Here is a 21,117-nt window from a genome sequence, read left to right as displayed (position 1 = left end):
CTGCACCACCGGGAAGTCCAGCTACATAAATTTAGAATTTTTGCCCAGATTTGTCTATTTTCCTTCACTGATTTATTCAATCATATGGACTCAGATATTTATTTTACACTGTGGGTTATAATCCAATACTACTTTACTTATTTTGTTGCAAAATGTATTTTATTTTCCAGCATTGGCCATTTGGAGCTCTTTCAGTTGGCTCCTATTTCCCTTTGACATATGCCAAATTTATTTTAAACTGATATCTTTGTCTTCTCTTCCCAAGCACACTAGATCTCCTCCGGAGCAGTGTGGCTCAAGATCATCCTGCCAGGCACACTGCAGACGTGCAATAAACATGTGCTGAATAAAGGAATGAACAGAGGAATGAAGGACATTTTGGTTCCTTGGTGTGAGCAGTAGACGCCCAGTGCCTGAGCGTCCTAATTTTCCTTGGGAAACCATCCTCTCTCATCCCCAGCCTGGTGATGAAGACAATCAGGTGCTGAAGTCAGTCAACGAAGCACCTCCCTCGGCCACAGGGTTTGGGGTGGGGACAGGCAGGTAACCCCATTCAGAGCCAAGTGGGCACCCTCTCATCCTCCACTGGATTGGATGTTGCAAGAACATGGGACTGAATCTGCTGCAGCCACTGTTAGGGAGACAACAGTGAGCTGATCCAGACAGGGCAGAGCTGAGAGGTGGACTCCTTCTGAGGCCTAAACCATGCTGCCCTTGAGTAAGCCCTGCCTGTGGCTGTGAGTTATATGATCCAAAAACCACCCTTTTCACTTACTCTGGTTTGGGTTGTGTTTCCTGTTCCTTATAATTAAAGCAACCCTTAGAATTCCTATATTGTTGACCTTTTCTTTTTTTTTTTTTTTTTTTTTTTTTTCCGGTACGCGGGCCTCTCACTGTTGTGGCCTCTCCCGTTGCGGAGCACAGGCTCCGGACGCACAGGCCTAGTGGCCATGGCTCACGGGCTTAGTTGCTCCGCGGCATGTGGGATCTTCCCGGACCAGGGCACGAACCCGTGTCTCCTGCATCGGCAGGCGGATTCTCAACCACTGCGCCACCAGGGAAGCCCGACTTTTTCTTTTATGACGAACAGTCCATGGAGGTGAGATAACTGACCACTGAGCTGCATGACACAAGGTGACTGCACCAGGGCATGGGTCTCCTTCTCAACCTTTCAGGGGCTGGGGACCCCAATCAGAAAGAGAAAAAAGGGACAATCTTCTTATTCCTGAACCCTCAAGTTATTTTGTACACCTGCTTACTATCACCATCCCAGGCCAAAGATGGAACATTAAGGAAGTTTAAAGGGCTCACAAACAAGTAAACCCCCAACAGCTGTACCATGAAACATCTATTCTGTACCATCCAGTCCACTGAACTCTACTAGTCACAAAACACTGCATTCACAAACACAGATGACCCTGTTGTGACTGGGAACCATCAGCTCCATTATGTGATAAATCTGCATGAAGAGGTTAATGGAGGCAAAAGTCTTGATCCAGTAAGGTCCCATAGTGAGCCAAGGGTCAAGCTGAGACATGAAGCAACAGAACTGGTTTCTGCCACATCTGACCTTCATGGGCAGAGTACCATTGAGCCTGGATTGTGTACTTCCTCTTGACACCATGTGTAGCTGTAACACATGCCTATCTTACCAGATATGTCTCTATTTCAGCAACATTAGAGCACAGTTTATAACAAGTTACCTGGCTGCTACATTACCCGAAAAGGAAATGGGAAGGAATGTGCAATCACTGTCAGAGAGAAGGTAGAAGAGGAAAAGCTCTGTGCCCTGAGCTTGGTTTTGTTCCTCAACAACAGACTCAGCAAGCCCAGCACCAATCCACGGGACCAGAGCACAACACATGAGGGAAGAACACTTCAGCCATACCTGGCAGGTAAAAGTTTTAGAGACGAACTAATCACTCTTAGAAGATTTCCAAATAATGAGTCCAGAGTTCTGGTGGGTTAAGTGCTGCACCTCAGACGCTCAACTGGAAAGATTGTTTCTTCTTGTTTACGTTAGTGCTCAGCTCAGAGACAGTCAGCTGAGAACAGTATGACTCAGAAGAAGCAGTGGGCTTCAGGTCAGGAGATCTGAAGTTCTAATCCAGTGCTGACCCCATGAAAACTAAATTTAAACTGAGGCACATCATCACTCTGGGCCCCAGCTTCCTTAACTGCAAAAGAGATAAACAAAACCTGCACGTCTTACCTGACTAGATTGTGAGGATAAAACAGGACCTAGCAGATTTGAAAACTTAGGTGCGCACTGCAAATATTAAATGGTGCTGGGACTCTGATGATAAATAAAACATTCTCTAGGGATGCTCAGTGGTTCCCATAACTACCTTGCGCAAGAAGGAGACAGCCTGTTTGCCAGGACACTGCCTGGCACCTGTGCATGCTGTGTGAGCAGCCTACATATGAACCCAGGCCCAGCTGTCCACGGCTACGGCAACCACAATCCCCAGCTTTTCTAGGACAGACACACTTCTTTCTACATAGTTTGGTGTTTCCTTTCAAAACAGGAATGTATAACTAGATGTATTAAATGTATAACTGAATATTTTCTGTGCCTTTTATAAAACTATTCAAGTATATGTATTCACACATCAGAAGCTGACCACCCTCACTTGCTCACAGAACCCCTGCCTCGGCCAGTCTGCACCCAACGCCCAGGGCTCTCCTCAGCGATACACTGAGCACCTACCCACTCTGGCTGCTCATTAGGCTCTTCTGGCTTGTGGTCAGAGGCCACAGGCGGGGGCGAGTAATCCTTCACAGGAGTGGTGAATTCCACGGGTCCTGTTCCTGGCAAGGGGAGTTTCAGCAGTGGGTAGCTGGGATGAACAAAAAGGAGAGAAGAGTTAGGACACAATGGCAGGGAGAAGCTGTGCTGAGGTAACAGTGACTCAGGAACCACTGCGGTTGCACTAAATTCTCCATGCTAGGAGACCTGTACAAAGGTACAAAATATTAGTCATAAAACTTCAGAGCTAGGAGAAAACTCAGAAGCCTCTATATCAGAATTTTTCAAACTCCCTTTTAGTCACAGGAAGCCCAATGCATAAACTATTTTATGAAGTAGTTTACTGGTTGAATATTTTTGGAGATGTAATAAAGGCAAGATGCTACACAAACTTCTGGTCAAATTAGACATAAGTAAGACAACAAGAAAAAACTGAGGAGGGACTTCCCTGGTGGTCCAGTGGTTAAGACTCCGTGCTTCCACTGCAGGGGGCATGGGTTCGATCCCTGGTTGGGAAGTTCTACATGCCACGCGGTGCAGCCAAAAAACTGGGGAAACAAAAATCCAGAAGGATCCTTATTCAGACTGCTGAGCAAATTGCTCCAATTTAAAGGGACAGACCATGGAAACTGTGCATAACACATTGAGGGTGTAGTTTATACTAGATGAGGCTGAACAGAAGTCAATGGACCCACCACACGCAAAGGAAAAAGCCTGACCTAACATCAAAAAGTTGGCAAATGAATGTGCTTTTGTTTCAGGTTTCACTTCTTTTAAAACTTTTTCTTCAGGACTTCCCTGGTGGTCCAGTGGTTAAGACTCCACGCTTCCACTTCAGGGGGGGCAGTTTTGATCCCTGGTTGGGGAAGTTCCGCATGCAGTGTGGTGTGGGAAAAAAGAAAATTGTACTACATAAAAGTTAATTCTCAGTTTTAAATAAAACTGAGAATTAACTTTTATGTAGTACAATGCACATATCTTAAGTATACGTACTTCCCTGGTGGCACAGTGGTTAAGAATCCGCCTGCCAATGCAGGGGACATGGGTTCGAGCCCTGGTCTGGGAAGATCCCACATGCCATGTAGCAACTAAGCTCGTGCACCACAACTACTGAGCCCTCACGCCACAACTACTGAAGCCCGCATGCTTAGAACCCGTGCTCCACAACAAGAGAAGCCACCACAATGGGAAGCCCGCACACCGCAACGAAGAGTAGCCCCTGCTCTCTGCAACTAGAGAAAGCCTGCACGCAGCAACAAAGTCCCAATGCAGCCAAAAATAAAATATAAATAAAATTTTAAAAAATCTTAAGTATATAGTGCAATGAATTTTTACGTATGCCTACACCTGTGTAACCACTACCTAGATCAAGCTATAAAATATCTCCAGAACCTCAGAAGGTGGCCTTGTGCCCTGGCCCAGTGAAGAGTATCCACTACCATAAACCGCTATTAGAATTCCTATCATCATAAATTAGTTTTGCCTGTTTCTGATGGCATATAACTGAAATCATCCATTCCACTGTGTATTCTTTTGTGACTGGCTGTTTTCACTTAAATTACATCTACTAGATGTACATGTAGCAGATCGTTCTTTTCCATATGTACTATTCCGCTGAATGAACATATTACAGTGCATCTATCTATTCCAGTGTTGAGGAACATTTGGCTGGTCCCAGCTGAAGCTATTAAGAATAGAGATATTGTGGTAATTTTTATGTATACACTCATTTTAATGTAAGCACTCATTTCTGTTGGGTATATTCATAGAATGAAATTTCTGGGTTGTGGAGTATACTTATACTTAGCTTTGTAGATAACACCAGTTTTCCAAAGTAGTTATTTAAAGTAGTTATTTAAATTTATGTTCCCATCAGCAGTGTGATAGGAGTTTCAACTGCTTCAAATCCTTGTCACCTCTTGATATTGTCAGTCCAATTAATTTTAACCATTTAGAGGAGGAGGTGGTGGTATCTCTCTGTGGTTTTAATATACAGCAAATAGTGTCGAAAACTCTTTCATATGCTTATTAGCCATTTGGATAAATCCTCTTTTGTGAAGCACTTCTTCAACTCTAACTGTTTTTAATTGAGTTGTCTTTATATATTCTAGATATGAGTCTGCAGTCCTTTATACAACTATAAATTTCCCTCTCAGTTCTACTTTCACTGCATCCCATAAGTTTTGGTATATTGTGTTTTTGTTTTCATCTCAAGGTATTTTCTATTTTCCTTTCTGATTTCTTCTTCAACCCACTGGTTGTTTTAGAATATACTGTTTAATTTCCATGTATTTGTGAATTTTCCTTCTATTATTTTTTAAATTAAATTTATTTATTTTACTTATTTATTTTTGGCTGTGTTGGGTCTTCATTGCTATACGCAGGCTTTCTCTAGTTGCAGCAAGTGGGGGCTACTCTTCATTGCGGTGCATGGGCTTCTCATTGCGGTGGCTTCTCTTGTTGCAGAGCACGGGCTCTAGGAGCGCAGGCTTCAGTAGTTGTGGCACGCGGGCTCTAGAGTGCAGGCTCAGTAGCTGTGGCACACAGGCTTAGTTGCTCCGTGGCATGTGGGATCTTCCTGGACCAGGGCTCGAACCCATGTCCCCTGCATTGGCTGGAGGATTCTTAACCACTGCACTGCTGGGGAAGCCTTCCTTCTATTACTGATTTTTAGTTTCATTCTGCTGTTACTGGAAAAGATTCTCTGTATGATTTAGATCTTTTTAAATTTACTGAGACTTGTTTGTGGCCTAACATATGGTCTATCCTGGAGAATGTTTATGTTCACTTGAGAAGAATGTGTATTGGTCTAGGTGGTTTCAGTGTTGCTCAAGTCCTCCATTTCCTTATTGATCTTGTCTGCTTTTAGCTATCACTGAAACTGGAGTATTGAAGACTTCAACTATTATTGGAGAACTGTGTATTTCTCCTTTCAATACTGTCAATTTTTGCTTTATATATTTTAGGGATATGTTGTTAGGTGTTATATGTTTATAATGGTTATATCCTCTTGTTGTATTGAAGCGTTTATCAATATATAATGTCCTTCTTTGTCTCTAATAAATTTTTTAATGTTGTCTGATAATAATATAGCCACTTCAGCTCTCTTTTGGGTACTGTTTAGCATGGAATATCATTTTCCATCCTTTTACTTTCAACCTGTTTGTGTTCTTATATCTAAAGTGTAGTGTATATCTAAGGACCACCCTGGTGGTCCAGGTGGTTAAGACTCCGTGCTTCCAGTGTAGGGGGTATGGGTTCAATCCCTGGTCAGGGAACTGAGATTCCACATGCTGCAGGGTGCAGCCAAGAAAAAAAAGTTAAAATAAAAAGCATAGTGTATCTAAAGTGTCTTGTAGACAGCATGTAGATAAAGTCTTTATAAAATCAAATTGGCCATTCTTTTAATAGGAGAGTTTGATCCACTTACATTTAATGTGATTACTGACAAGGAAGAATTTATTTATGCCATTTAGCTATTTGTTTTGTTTGTCTTATATGATTTTTGTTCCTCAGTTCCTCCATTGCTGCCCTTTTTTTAAGGGGGGAGTATTGATTTTTTGTAGTGTGCCACTTTGATTCCCTTCTACTTTACTGTTCTACTTTTTTTTTTTTTTTTTTTTGCGGTACGTGGGCCTCTCACGGTTGTGGCCTCTCCTGTTGTGGAGCACAGGCTCTGGACGCGCAGGCTCAGTGGCCATGGCTCATGGGCCCAGCTGCTCCGCGGCACATGGGATCCTCCCAGACCAGGGCACGAACCCCTGTCCCCTGCATCAGCAGGAGGACTCGCAACCACTGCGCCACCAGGGAAGCCCCTGTTCTACATATTTTAAAAGTTATTTTCGGGGCTTCCCTGGTGGCGCAGTGGTTGAGAATCCGCCTGCCGATGCAGGGGACACGGGTTCATGCCCCGGTCCGGGAAGATCCCACATGCCGCAGAGCGGCTGGGCCCGTGAGCCATGGCCGCTGAGCCTGCGCGTCCAGAGCCTGCGCTCCGCAATGGGAGAGGCCACAACAGTGAGAGGCCCGCGTACCACAAAAAAAAAAAAAAAAAAAAAAAAAAAAAGTTATTTTCTTAGTGGTCACCTTGGGAATTCTATTATTAACAACTAATAACAACCTAGGTTGAATAGAAGGGTTCAACAGCAAATCTGAGCAGAGAAGAAAGGATCAGCAATCATGAAAATAAGATAACTGAAATCATGCAGTCTGAGCAGCTTAGCTTCAACAGGATATACACTCTGTCTACACATCCTTGTCTCTCCCCTTTTATATTGTTGTCACAGATTACACTTTACATTTAATCTCTTTAATGTAAATTTTAAATTATTATTTAATACACTTGCCCTTTAAATCACAGAAGAAAAGAAAGAAATTACAAACCAAACCAACAATACTGATTATCTTTACTAGTGTTTATTTTTTCTTATAGCTTCAAATTGTAGGGTAGGTGCACTGGTAACAATTTCTCTCATTGCAGTGGCTTCTCTTGTTGCGGAGCACGGGCTCTAGGCGTGCGGGCCTAGAGCCCATTTATCTGGAAATGTCTTAATTTGTTTATCTGGAAATGTCTTAATTTCTCCTTCATTACTGAAGTATAGTTTTTTTTGGTTTGTTTTTTCAATTTGAAAGCAGTCACTATTTTTTTATTTCCCACACCCTGCCACATACAGTATCTTAGTTCCCTGACCAGAGATCAAACCTGTGCCCCTGGGCTTCCCTGGTAGCACAGTGGTTAAGAACCTGCCTGCGAACGCAGGGGACACAGGTTTGAGCCCTAGTCCAGGAAGATCCCACATGCTGCAGAGCAACTAAGCCCATGCACCACAACTACTGAGCCTGTGCTCTAGAGCTCACGAGCCACGACTAATGAGCCCATGCGCCACAACTACTGAAGCCCGCGCGCCTAGTGCCCGTGCTCTGCAACAAGAGAAGCCACTGCAATGAAGAGTAGCCCCCGCTTGCTGCAACTAGAGAAAGCCCACGCACAGCAATGAAGACCCAACACAGTAAAAAATAAATAAAATAAATAAATTTATTTAAAAAACAAAACAAAAACCTGTGCCCCCTGTGTTGGAAGCACAGTCTTAACCACTGGATTGCCAGGGAAGTCCCTGAAATATAGTTTTATAGAATTTAGAACTCTTGATTTTTTTTTTCCTTTCAGAACTTTAAATATGTGATCCCACTGCCTTCTGGCCTCCATGGTTTCTGAGAAGAAATCAGCTATTAATCCATCGAGAATCCCTTTTATGTGAAGAGTTGCTTCTCTTTTGCTTCTTGCAAAAGCTAAGATTCAGCTGTTTGGAGGTAGATGTCAAGGGCTGTCTCTGGACTTAGCTAAGGTTTTGCTGGGGAAAGCTCTGCACAATGCCTGGGCTGACCCCTGAGCTCTGGGTGCAGAGAGGAGTCCTGGGGCCCAGAGCTAAGACTGCTGAAGCTCTAGCTCTACTACAAGATGAAGGCAGCAGTACATTTTATTTATCTACATTCACTTTCCATAGAGTAGCTGCTCAAAACACACTGACTAAAGGCAGCCTATTTCTCAAGATTTGAAATATGTAAAACATCTGTGAATTCCAAGAGTCTAAATATTCCAGCAGGAAGAGAAAGAAGGGCAGCACACTCCAGAGCATCCACTTTCTTAGGATAAAGTCTCTTAGGAAATGTCCACAGGCCTTGAAATGCTTCAAGTGGCTCACAGTCATTCTCCAACCTTGCCCTGGAGCCACGCAACTCCCCTCTTGCTTCTGAGGCTCTGTACTTGCTGGAACACTCTTGCTCATTCTTCTCCTAGACAACTCAGCTTCAAGGCCTCAACTACAGTATCATTTGCCTAGGAAGTCTTTCCCCTTTCCCCAAAGTCTGAGTTAAGGCCCCTCCTCCTATTTGCTGCCAAAATGTCCTGTACTCACCCCAACACGGTTCTTATCACTGATGGTGAACCTGCCCGTTTCTGTCTCTGTAACAATGATGATGGTTTCTAACTCTGAGTACCTACTGTGTGCCAGGTGCCTTCCATCATTTTTCTCATTTAAGACTCACCACAGGGACTTCCCTGGTGGTCCAGTGGATAAGACTCTGCACTCCCAATGCAGGGGGCCTGGGTTTGTTCCTTGGTTGGGGAACTAGATCCCATGTGCATGCTGCAACTAAGAAGTCCACATGCTGCAAACTAAGAAGCCGGCATGCCACAATGAAGATCCCATGTGCTGCAACTAAGACACGGCGCAGCCAAAATAAATAAATAAATAAATATTAAAAAAAAAAAAAAAAGCCTCACCACAACCCAACAAGGCACGCAGAAGCTATATCCCCTCTAACCCCCAAGAGAGTGACAGAACCAGTATGTGAACACAAGCAGTCTGGCCCCAGAGTCCACCCTCTTAACATCACACTATACTCTTGTATTACATTTCTGTTTTGTTTAAAAACTTAAACAATCATAAATTCCTTTTAATAGAAGCCCAAGAAAAACACCAAGGAAAAGATTCAACAAAAATGCAAAATGCAAGGTTTCTTTTTAAGTTTTTATCGGAGTATACTTGCTTTACAATGTTGTGTTAGTTTCTACTGTACTACAAAGTGAATCAGCTATATGTATACATATATCCCCTCTTTTTTGGATTTCCTTCCCATTTAGGTCACCACAGTGCATTAAGTAGAGTTCCCTGTGCTATACAGTAGGTTCTCATTAGTTATCCATTTTATACATAGTATCAATAGTGTATACGTGTCAATCCCAATCTCCCAATTCCTCCCACCCCCTCCCTTTCCCCCTTGGTATCCATACATTTGTTCTCTAAATCTGTATTTCTATTTCTGCTTTGCAAGTAAGATCATCTATACCATTTTTCCAGATTCTACATATATGTGTTAATATACGATATTTGTTTTTCTCTTTCTGACTTACTTCACTCTATATGACAGTCTCTAGGTCCATCCATGTCTCTACAAATGACCCAATTTCATTCCTTTTACGGCTGAGTAATATTCCATTATATATATGTACCACATTTTCTTTATCCATTCCTCTGTTGATGGATATTTACGTTGCTTCTATGACCTGGCTATTGTAAATAGTGCTGCTATGAACATTGGGGTGCATGTGTCTTTTTGAATTATGGTTTTCTCTGGGTATATGCCCAGTAGGGGATTTCTGGGTCGTATGGTAGTTCTATTTTTAGTTTTTTAAGGAACCTCCATACTGTTTTCCATAGTGGCTGTATCAATTTACATTCTCACCATATGTGGAAATTCTTAATAAACCTATGTTTCAACTTGAGCTTTGTAAATGGAGTCCATCACAATGGAGCATGTGCTGAGGATTTGGAGTGTAGGTTCACAGGTGGTCCGTCCTCCCTGGGACAGGTGCTTGACCACCAGTTCCCCTGCTAACTTGCATCCCAGGATCTGGCCTCCTCTCCCTGTCCACGTATCCATTTGCTACTGCCCCTTGCAGGCGCCTGACCAAAGCATGGAGGGCTGTTCAGAAGAGCATACCCCACTGTGTCCTGGAGCAGGGTGAGGCACTGGCCATTGCCTATCCCAGGTTGGCTGCACCACAGTAATCTGATGGGCATTTGGGCAGGAGGAAGCCTTTCATCCACTCCCATCCGAGCACATTTTAGTACCTTTAACAGTACTTTTCCCCTGCTTTCTGAAGCAGTAGCTCTGCATTTTCATGTTGCACTGGGTCCCACAAATGATGATGTTGGCTCTACATCTCCTCCCATTCTCACTCCCAGTCATCTGTGATGGGAGCTCAGGAGACACTGAAGACATACAGGAAGAGCAACCAGAAAAATGACACTCGAGATGTGGCACAGGACACCTCTCTGGAGACATCAGGAGTGGGACATGTTTTCTTTCTTCCCTTCTCAGGGGAGAATACAGGACTAGGGGTGGGGTAGTGAAAGACTATAAAGGGAAATTTCTGAGATTTCTAGATCTCTCTTCTGTTGGAGGAAATTCGGGGTTGGAGGAAATTTGGGGTGATAAAGCAGTATTTGATCTCCTACAAGCCTTTCAGAGCTTTTCCAGAGCTCGTGTGTGAGGTCAGGGGTAACTTCTGCTTGGAGGGAGGCTCTGGCTTTGGAATGCTGAACAGGACCCAGGAGCAGCTGCTGGAGCTGGTCCCCTGGGCTCCTGAGTCTAGGCTTTGGGGCAGAGGTCAGTGGTGCTCCGGGACTTTGTTCTCAGGTATCCAGCCCAGCTCTCCAAAGCAGAGGTGCAGACAGGGCTTCAGTTACTCAGATTTCTTTCTTGTTCATGAAAGGAATATAAATGTGCCCGGAGAGTGGCCACATAGGTACAAAAAGAGGGAGCCTGTTCTATAGTCTCCTGTGTGCCCACCCACAAAGGGGTCACGATGATCGTGGGGAAACCTGAGCTCTAGGCAGACAAGGGAGAGAGGTTGAGAGCAGAGGCCACCACAACTGAGATGTCTAGCCTCAGCCTGAAGGTGCTGTTTTCCTCCAGAGAAAAAGAAGGAGGAAGAGGCCAAGTCTGCTCTCAGATACCCACACAAGCTGTAGGATTATCCTCCTTCAGGAGGTCTGGAATGGTCTCATCATGATTCCAACTTGCTCTCCAAGTTAAAATCCACCCTCTCTAACCATGACCAGCAGGTTATGGAATCACAGGTGACCTGATGACCGCTCACATTAGCCTCTGACCCACACATAGGGCAATTAAGCTGGCCTGGCACCCAGACACTCTTCCTTCATTCCATGGCATACCTACCACTTCTCAGGACAGGTCCCAAGAAACAGCACCCTCTGCCTTGCTGGACTGCTGCTGAGCCACACCTCCGGTCCTGGTGGCCTAACCTCTAGGAAATGTAAACAGATACTTCTTGCCACAGTGCCTACTTGCTACAACTTTCATCAGATTTTCCCAGAGGAAAGAGCATTTATGGCTCCCAGGGTGATCCAGTGGGATAAACAGGTCCACAGCCCAGGCAGCTGCTAGATCCAGACAGAGGTAACAAGAGCAGCAGTCCTTTCAGTTCAAGCTGAACAACTCTCTCATTCCAGGTACAATAAAGATAAGCAGTTAGGGCTTCCCTGGTGGTGCAGTGGTTGAGAATCCGCCTGCCGATGCAGGAGACACGGGTTCATGCCCTGGTCCGGGAAGATCCCACATGCCGCGGAGCAACTAAGCCCGTGAGCCATGGCCGCTAGGCCTGCGCATCCGGAGCCTGTGCTCCGCAACGGGAGAGGCCACAACAGTGAGAGGCCCGCATACCGGAAAAAAAAAAAAAAAAAAAAAGATAAGCAGTTAAATGGAATCTGAGTATCTAATAAAACTACTAAAAGCTGTCTACTCATTTCTCCAAAGAAGACATACAGATGGCCAATAAGCACATGAAAAGCTGCTCAACATCACTAATTATTAGAGAAATGCAAATCAAAACTACAATGAGGTATACCATCTCACACCAGTCAGAAAGGGTATCATCAAAAAATCCACCAACAATAAATGCCAGAGAGGGTGTGGAGAGAAGGGAACCCACCTACACTCTTGGTGGGAATCTAAATTGGTACAGCCACTACAGAAAACAGTACAGAGGTTCCTTAAAAAAACAAAAATAGAGTTGCCAGGTGATCCAGCAATCCCACTCCTGGGCATATACCCAGAGAAAACCAAAATTCAAAGATACATGCACCCCTATTTTCACAGCAGCACTATTTACAATAGCCAAGACATGGAAACAACCTAAATGTCTTGACAGATGAATGGATAAAGAAGATGTGGTAAATATATACAATGGAATACTACTCACAAAAAAAGAATGAAATAATGCCATTTGCAGCAACATGGATGGACCTAGACATGATCATATGAAGTGAAGTCAGCAAGAGAAAGACAAATACTTTATGATATCACTTATATGTGGAATCTAAAATATGACACAAATGTGGCCTTATTTATGAAACAGAGATAGACTCACAGACATAGAAGACAAACTTATGGTTACAAAAGGGGAAAGGAGGTCGGGGAGGGATAAATAAGGAGTTTGGGATTAGAAGATACAAACTACTATATATAAAATAGACAAAACAAGGTCCTACTGTATAGCACAGGGAACTATATTCAATATCCTGTAATAAACCATAATGGAAAAGAATATGAAAAAGAATTTGTGTAAATATAACCGAATCACTTTGCTGTACACCAGAAACTAATACAACATTGTAAATCAACTATCCTTCAATTATAAAAACAATTACAGAATATGAAAAAAAAAATAACCTATCTATTAACCACACTTTATTTTCTGCAGGCAACCTGAAGCTCTGGCAGAAGGGGAGATGTTCTGGATAGAAAAGCTTCCCATACAGAAGAGGATAGGGAGGCTTGTGCCCTGGGTCCACAATATCTGGTCTTCTGTCCATAAACGCCCAGAATCTCTGGATTTTCTGGTACAACCTTTATCATCTTTGGAGGTTGAGGGACTTCATCTAGCCTTAGAAATTTTCTCCTAAACTAATCAGATTTTAAGAAATTTTAAAAATTCCTTTACAATCACATAACAAAGATGGTGGTTTGAAAAAATAAGTACACAGCATTAAGAATGTGACGGTACACCCCAGTACAGGGTGACTGTAAAGATAAGAGGAAACCATAGTGCCCTTAGAGAGTGGGACCAAAAGAAGCAGCAGGTTCAGAGGGGTGCGCCAGGGTAGTAGCCTCCCTGTGCTTTTGTTAGGAGAGCGGCGAGCTGAATGAACACAACCATAAACAGGAAAGGAAGCAAGGAAGATGCCACCTATTCTTCCCGTAGGGCTCGGCTCAGGTGTTCTCCTCCCTGGAAGTCTCCCTAACGCTGTCTCCCTTTGCACCAAGGTTAGGTCAAATCTGCTATGCACAATACCCAATGGCACTGCAGTTACTTCTCTCAGGCCGAGACTGTGGGAGGGACTGTGTTCTGCATCACTGGTCTGGCACAGTTCCTGGCATATATTATAGCAATCTTTATTGAGGGGGCTGTAAAACCCAATTTTATGCTCTCTCCTCAACTTCTGTTATGTAGGGCCACTGCCTCAAAAAGCCTCTCTATCCTCTGTCCAGGCAGATCCTGCCAGGCCCTGTCCCTGGCCCACTGCAACTGAGCTTCTCTTTCTGAGGCTTCTCGTTCAAGGAGCAGACTCCCTGCAATGAAAGGCATCAGCACCAAACAGTGTTCTTCATAAAGTTCATATCACCACAGCAAAGTGGAGAAAGTACAGATTTGGATCTGCCACACAGACCGGCCATATGCTGCACATACCTCTTACTATGTCTCCACATTAGTTTCATCATCAGCAAAAGACCTAGGGAATAACCACCTTCTCCAAGGATGTTAGGCGACCAAATGAAATACTGTGTGTGGAAGCACCTGACCACAAAGCCAGTGCTCAGTGAAGATTAGTTTTCCTTTCCCTCCCATCAGCCCAATCCTACCCTGAGGCTCACCCACTCCCTTCTCAGGACTAATGTTCAGCCAAGACACCTGTGGGATATAAGACAGGTGTCTGCCCAGCTTGGCTGCATTTGGGCTGTCCTGGTTGTTAAATATTGTTATTATCACATTTGCCTCTTCCCCCATCCTCCATCCCATTCTAATTTACCCAGAGTTGAGAAGGAGTCTTCCACGCTTGAGACCTTAGCCATCTCATAAAGTTTAAATACCAGAGGCCCCCAAGTCATAAATTCAAGGACAATCTGTTTTGAAACACTTGTGTGATATCAAATTATTCATTCAAAGATAAAGGCCAACTGCACCCAGCTACAACTGCAGCTGCTACACACAGCCTGCTTTCCCTGTCCAGAAAGCTGCCTGGTCCCAGCTGGCCAAATCCAATCCTCAGAAGATGAATGGCAAAGAGGAAACATCCTTCCCTTTTCCGGTAGCTAGAGAGCCATCTTTGTGGGAGGGGAATCACAACCACCTCCTCAACTTACACTGCGCATAGAGCAGAGGTCCCCAACCGTTTTGGCACCAGGGACCAGTTTCGTGGAAGACAATTTTTCCATGGACCGGTGTGGGGGTGGGTGGGGGTGGTTCAGGCGGTAATGCAAGCGATGGCCAGCACAGAGGAAGCTTTGCTCGCTCACCCACCACTCACCTCCTGCTGTGCGGCCCGGCTCCTAACAGGCCGTACCGGTCTGTGGCCCAGGGGTTGGGGACCTCTGCCACAGAGAACACAAGTTTAATTCAATGTATTCATCCATTATGTATTTACTTACCATACACATACACATATAAAGATGCTATCAACTGAGAATTTATGAAGGGGGAGCAGGACCCCACCCACCTCTAACAGAAGGCAATATGAGTAATAATAACCATAAGTGTCACCACAAACTGCTGCTCTAGAAGTTAGAATAAAAGAGAAAATACTTTCAGCTGAGACATGGTAGAACTTCAGAGAAATTTTCAAGAAAGACACACAGCCTAGTGGTTCTCAGCATGTAGTCCCCAGGCCTGGGAGCTTGTTTAGAGCTGCACTTTCTTGGGTTTATCCAGATCTGATGAATGAGAAACTGGGGTAGGGCCCAGCAATCTTATATAACATGCCCTCCAAGCAATTCTGATGCTAGCTCAGGTTTAAGAACCACTGCCCTAGCATATAGGCCAGGCCTAGAAAAGTATGATTTTGAAAGAGACAGATGGGTCAATTAACCTACAGGAAAAAAAAAACAAGCAAATCCAAGAGCTGGGTTCTCAGAACACTCCTAATTCATCAGTTACAGGACATAGCCACAAGTGTCTAATCTTGTATAACACAAATTAACAAAGTTTAAACATCAGTACAAATACACTGAGCCAGAGTGAGGAGAGTCAGGGGGAACAGAGTGCCAGAGGTGCAGGCACCAGAATCCCTTTAAAGCTGGATTGAACCCCAGTTTCCCTACTTATTAGTTGTGTAGACCACGCAAGCCTCTAATCCTCCATCCCCCATTGGTTAAATGGAAATAAAACTGGATCACTTCCCAAGGTTTTTATGAGGATTAATTACACATTTAATTATATACCTGAAGCACCAACACAGCACCCAGCAGGAAATTCTCAATGAATATGCTCATCTTTCCTTGTCCTGATTAGGGAAGAACTTGGGATCATTAACAATTGAATAGCAAGTTCTGTCCTGAACCATCCTTCCAGCTCAGCACTGAAAACATCTATAAACGTTAGATGTACAATGAATCTGGAAACCAGAATTCTTTCCAGAGACAAGGATAATCAGGTAGGCTCTTTTCATGACTGTCAGTGTTTGAGAGCCAAGGGGACCATTGGATATCATCTTACATCAAGCCTCTCCTTTCACAATGTCCTCATCAGCCACACTCTTCAGGGTTCTATGGGGCCCTATGACAGAATGACAGTCACAAAAGTTCTTGGTGAGCACAGCAGGCCCCAAGTATCAACCAGAGGTCAGAAGGAGGGTTCACATGAACACAAGAAAATGACTAGAGAGTAGAAAACCAAGTCTCTGGGGTTACCCTACAAGACAGTGTCCAAGGAATTGTTCAAATGGACTTTGCCTTGCAACATTCCAAGGCTCCTGCTCTTAACCAGGTACCAAAAGGAAGCTGCCACTATTGAGAAGGAAAATTAAAAGACCATGCTTTCAATTATCTTGAAGTTTCTTAGAAACATCTAAACATTATTTTGAGACAGATTACCAGCAATGTGAACAAATCTGGTGACTCACCAAGTCAGGGCCAGCCTGGACTGTTTTACTGTCGTGGCTAAACACCCCAGGACTAGAGCTTTCCACTCGACAGATCCAATGAGCCTCAAGTTCCACTGTGTAAAAAGCACACAGTCCAAGGGCTACTGAACAGTCAGGGTTAGGAAATCTATTGTGCCAAGGCACTGGCCCACCATATCCAGGGCAACTTGGAAACATACCAGCAGGCTAAGATGCAGAGCCCCGTGAAGAGAATGATGGGGATGGGGTAGGACGCACAAAACAGCCCATGGTTGTAGAAGGCCTGAGATATCTTCTCACGCAGCCTTTCAGTCAGGGTCATCCTCAGCTGAAGTCACCTTGCTGCCATCCCGGAAAGTGACCATGGATCAGCCTGGCACACGTTGGACAGCACTGACAATGGACACCATCTGCAGGCAGGCACCTGGCAAGAAGGAAGAAAAGCCCAATTAACAAAGAGTACTTGGCTCTCAACACTAGGGCTGCTGGGGGAGGTGGCAGGGACGTGGATAGGGAATCAGGAGGCCTAGATGCAAGATCTGGAGACATCAATCCCAACACACACACACACACACACACACACACACACACACACACACACACACACACACACACAAAATCTTGGTCGGCTCCTAGTGACTGTGGGTAGTGTCTAAGTAAGTCTAACCAAAGAAACAAAAAAACTGCCTCTCTAGCTCTGGTAATAAACTCTCAATCCTCTTTCATATTAGGCACTTCTAAAAGGCCACTCCCTAGAGAGGGCATTTTTCTCACACGTGGCACAGGAAAGCACTCCTGTGTAACAGACAGCACCTTCAGCTGCCCTTGGCCAAATGGACATTCTGGAAACCCTCCCCCCACCCATTCTCTGTAAACAGGCCAGACCAAGAGAAATCCTTGGGAAAAACCTTTATACAAGGTCTTATCCCTCAAAAAACACACTCTTACACAAACAGTGATTCACTGATAAAGAAAGTCCATTGGGGTCAGCCCTCAACACAAAAACACCAAAAAGCCGAGGCCCCTGACATAAAACAAAATTCACTGTGACAGTGGTATTGGCTAGAAGTCTCTGTTCCTGGTCCTCCAGTTGTTCCTGAGAGGGTGAGGGCAAAGGGCCCTCCTATTTCTGCCTGCCCAGCAGCTGTCTCCTTGGACTAACAGCAGTCCAGTGTGGCTCTGAGAACCACCTTTCACCACAGGATTTGGCCTGGACATAACGGCCAGTTAAGGTGCCCCTCCCTGACCCCCGCCAGGCTGGTTAGGCCTCTCTCCCTGGCCTTTGACTTCTGAGCAGAAAGAAGCAAAACTGGATACGGTGGTGTTTATTCTTCCCCAAGAGGTTCCTGCTCCCCAGATCACGAGGTGCTCTGGCTCCAGCCCTTTCTGAAGACGAGATCATCAGCTCTTCTTTCCAGTCTGTGAGCCACCCCATATCCTTCCAATAAATACTCTTTTTGCTTGTGTGAGCCAGTTAATTTCTGTTGCTTCCAAGCAGAGAAACTTAAACCAATAAAATCAGAATAGAAAACTCTAGCAGAAGGGCCCAGGAATCTAGAATTCCTTTCCTTGCTGAGCTCACCAATGAAATTCAAGTTCAAATCCATTTCTCCTGTTCCATGTTGCTGTTTTCTTTGGTCTGTGCTACAGGGAACCTGCCCAGACATGTATCTTGGCTTGATTCAGCTCACTGATGAACACCCAGGCCAAGAAGATGATTCCTCAGAAGTGTGAGACCAGAAGGGAGAAGCAAATGGAGTCACACCACAGCCAGTTCACAAGAAGGAATGGCTACCACTCCATCCACCTTCCTGGAAGCACAAGTCTCAGGCGCACATGCAATTTTCCAGTCCAAGAACCCGCTGAGGAAATAGTACAAAGAACCCTTTGTGGGTCAATTAAGAAGACAACAGAGAGAGAAATCGGCAAGTGACAGCTGCTGACCCAAGGAGCAGAGGTGCTGACAACAGCTCAACCATTCACAAGGCTCACCTGGAACATAACAGCTCAAAAAGGTCTCAAGCAGTAGACCTGCAGCAGGACACCAGCAACAGTGCTCACCACCCAGCATAAACAAGGACTCCAGGGAAGCAACGTTTCTGCTCCTGTGTCCCCAACCCTCCGTTCTTCTTCAAGGGGGAAAACAAACACTAATGAGATATATGCCTGTGGAAAGACGCTGTCAAGCGGATCCCTGAAGACTGATGGCCATGAACAAGTTGTAGCTTTTCCAACCTCAGTCCTCTGCCAAGCCCAACATCTCTTCCCTTAAGTGTCCCAAAATCAAGCCCTCCAGGAAATTGGATCCTACTAATCCTAATCTCCTTCTCAGGCCTCTTCCGCACACAAATCGGTAACACAAGAAGCAGGGGGCAGGGGGGTGGGTGGGTTCTCTTATACATGGAACTACTAATATGAGAAAAAAACCATCTCACTTCAATTCTGCAGCAAATACAAATCTTTCTGACATGACCTTAGTCGTTTTCAGTTTCCATTAATCCTTATTAGTTATACTAATTGCTAATTTTCACAGCTCCAGGAAAACAAAATTTAAAAAAAAATCCAAATTCTAGTTCATTACACAGCCCACCTACCTGAACCGAGCAAGAGGGGATATTCATCTTTACTCCACTGCATTCATTTTAACACAAAGCTTTTCCAAAGCAAAATTTATCCTAAGAAACTGCCAAAATATTTTCCAGAGTGGCCATACCATTTTACATTTTCACTAGCAGCATGAGAGACTTCGTTTCTTAGCATCCTCACCAGCATTTGGTATTGTCACTACTCTTTATTTTAGCTCTACTAATAAGAGTGTATTAGTATCTTATTGGATCTTAATTTGCATTTCCCTAATTAATGGCTAGTGACACTGAACCTGTGCATGTGTGCATGTGTCTGTGTGTGTATTCCTTAAGATGTTATATATATGAGATCATGTAATTTGCAAATAGAGATAGTTTAACTTCTTTTCCAATCTGGATGCCTTTTGTTTTTCTTGTAAAATTGTTGTGGCTAGAACTTCTGGTACAATGTTGAATTGCAGTGGTGAGAATGCATCTTATTCCTGATCTTAGGAAAGGAGCATTCAGTCTTTCACCTTAAGTATGGTATTACATGGAAGTTTTTCATATAAGCCCTTTATCAAGTTGAGGGAGTCCCCATCTATTCCTAGTTTGTTGGGTTTTTTTTAATCATGAAAGTGTATTATGCTTTGTGTCTTTTGAGATGATCATGTGGTTTTTTATTTATCCTACTAATAAGGTGTATTACACTGATTGATTTTTTCTTGTATTGAACCAACTTTGCATTCCTGGGTATAATCCTTTTAAATGTTGCTAGACTCGGTTTAATAATATTGAGAACTTCTGCGTCTATATTCATAAGGGATACTGGTGTGTAGCTTTCTTTTTATATGTATTTGTCTGGCTTTGGCATTAGGGTAATGCTGGCCTTGTAGAATAACTTGGAAAGTGCTCCTTTGTACTTTTATAGAACAGTTCATGATAAATCTTCTTTAAACATGTGGTAGAATTTACTAGTGGAGCCAGCTGATCTTGGGCTTTTTTTGGTTTAATTTTATTTATTTATTTATTTATTTCTGGCTGCATTGGGTCTTCATTGTTGTGCACCGGCTTTCTCTAGTTGCAGAGAGTGGGGGGCTACTCTTCGTTGTGGTGTGCATGCTTCTCACTGTGGTGGCTTCTCTTGTTGCGGAGCACGGGCTCTAGGCGTGCAGGCTTCAGTAGCTGTGGCACGTGAGCTCCGTAGTTGTGGCTTGCAGGCTCTAGAGCACAGGCTCAGTAGTTGTGGCACACAGGCTTAGTTGCTCTGCAGCATGTGGGATCTTCCCGGACCAGGGCTCGAACCCATGTCCCCTGCACTGGCAGGTGGATTCTTAACCACTGTGCCACCAGGGAAGTCCTTGGGCTTTTTTTTTTTTTTTTTCTGTGTGGGAAGTTTATAAACTATTAACCTCTTTACTTGTTACATCTATTCAGATTTTCTATTTCTTCTTGAGTAAATTTTGTTAGTTTGTGTGTTTCTAGGAATAGGCCCATTTTCACCTAGGCTAATTTATTGGCATATTTCCTGTTCCAAGTATTATAAATCATTTTTATTTCTGAAAGCTTGGTGTTAACGTCCCCACTTTCATTAATGATTCTAGCTGTTTGAGTCTCCTCTTTTTTTTTCTCAGTTGTTGATCTTTTAAAAGAGCAAACTTTTGCTCTTATTTACTCTGTTATTTTCCTAGTTTCTATTCATTTGTTTCCACTCTAGTCTTTATTATTTTCTTCCTTCTGTTTGCTTTGGGTTTATTTTGCTCTTCTTTTTCTTCTTTCTCTAGTTTCTTAAAGTTACTGATTTGAGCTCTTCCTTCTTTCTTATTTTAATTTTTTTTATACAGCAGGTTCTTATTAGTTATCTATTTTATACATATTAGTGTATATATGTCAATCCCAATATCCCAGTTCATCCCACCACCACGACCACCACCCCCTGCTTTCCACCTTGGTGTCCATATGTTTGTTCTCTACACCTGTGTCTCTATTCCTTCCCTGCAAAATGGTTCATCTGTACCATTTTTCTAGATTCCACATATATGCGTTAATATGCGATATTTGTTTTTCTTTCTTACTTCCGCGTCTCTACAAATGACCCAAT

The 21,117-nt window shown here is 43.8% G+C and overlaps 1 protein-coding gene across 3 annotated transcripts in view; it reads right to left on the bottom strand.

Annotated features, from left to right (window-relative positions):
- The window catches only part of SCAP (SREBF chaperone), a 90,680-nt gene that overhangs the window by 22,366 nt on the left and 47,197 nt on the right, over positions 1-21,117 (bottom strand). For 2 of the 3 annotated variants that reach the window (XM_059076985.2, XM_059076986.2), the window contains exons 2-3: positions 16,653-16,876; positions 2,711-2,840 (exon numbers count right to left, since the gene is read on the bottom strand). In XM_059076985.2, the coding sequence (XP_058932968.1) occupies positions 2,711-2,840; positions 16,653-16,774 (252 nt within the window). In that variant the 5' untranslated portion in view covers positions 16,775-16,876. Of the gene's footprint in view, positions 1-2,710; positions 2,841-16,452; positions 16,550-16,652; positions 16,877-21,117 lie in introns of those variants that run through there. The other variant, XM_059076989.2, reaches the window with a different exon arrangement.

Source organism: Kogia breviceps, chromosome 10 (assembly GCF_026419965.1).
Source record: "Kogia breviceps isolate mKogBre1 chromosome 10, mKogBre1 haplotype 1, whole genome shotgun sequence".
NCBI classification, from domain to species: Eukaryota; Metazoa; Chordata; class Mammalia; order Artiodactyla; family Physeteridae; genus Kogia; species Kogia breviceps.
The sequence above is the reverse complement of the archived record's forward strand: the minus strand, read 5'-3'. Positions and strand labels throughout refer to the sequence as shown.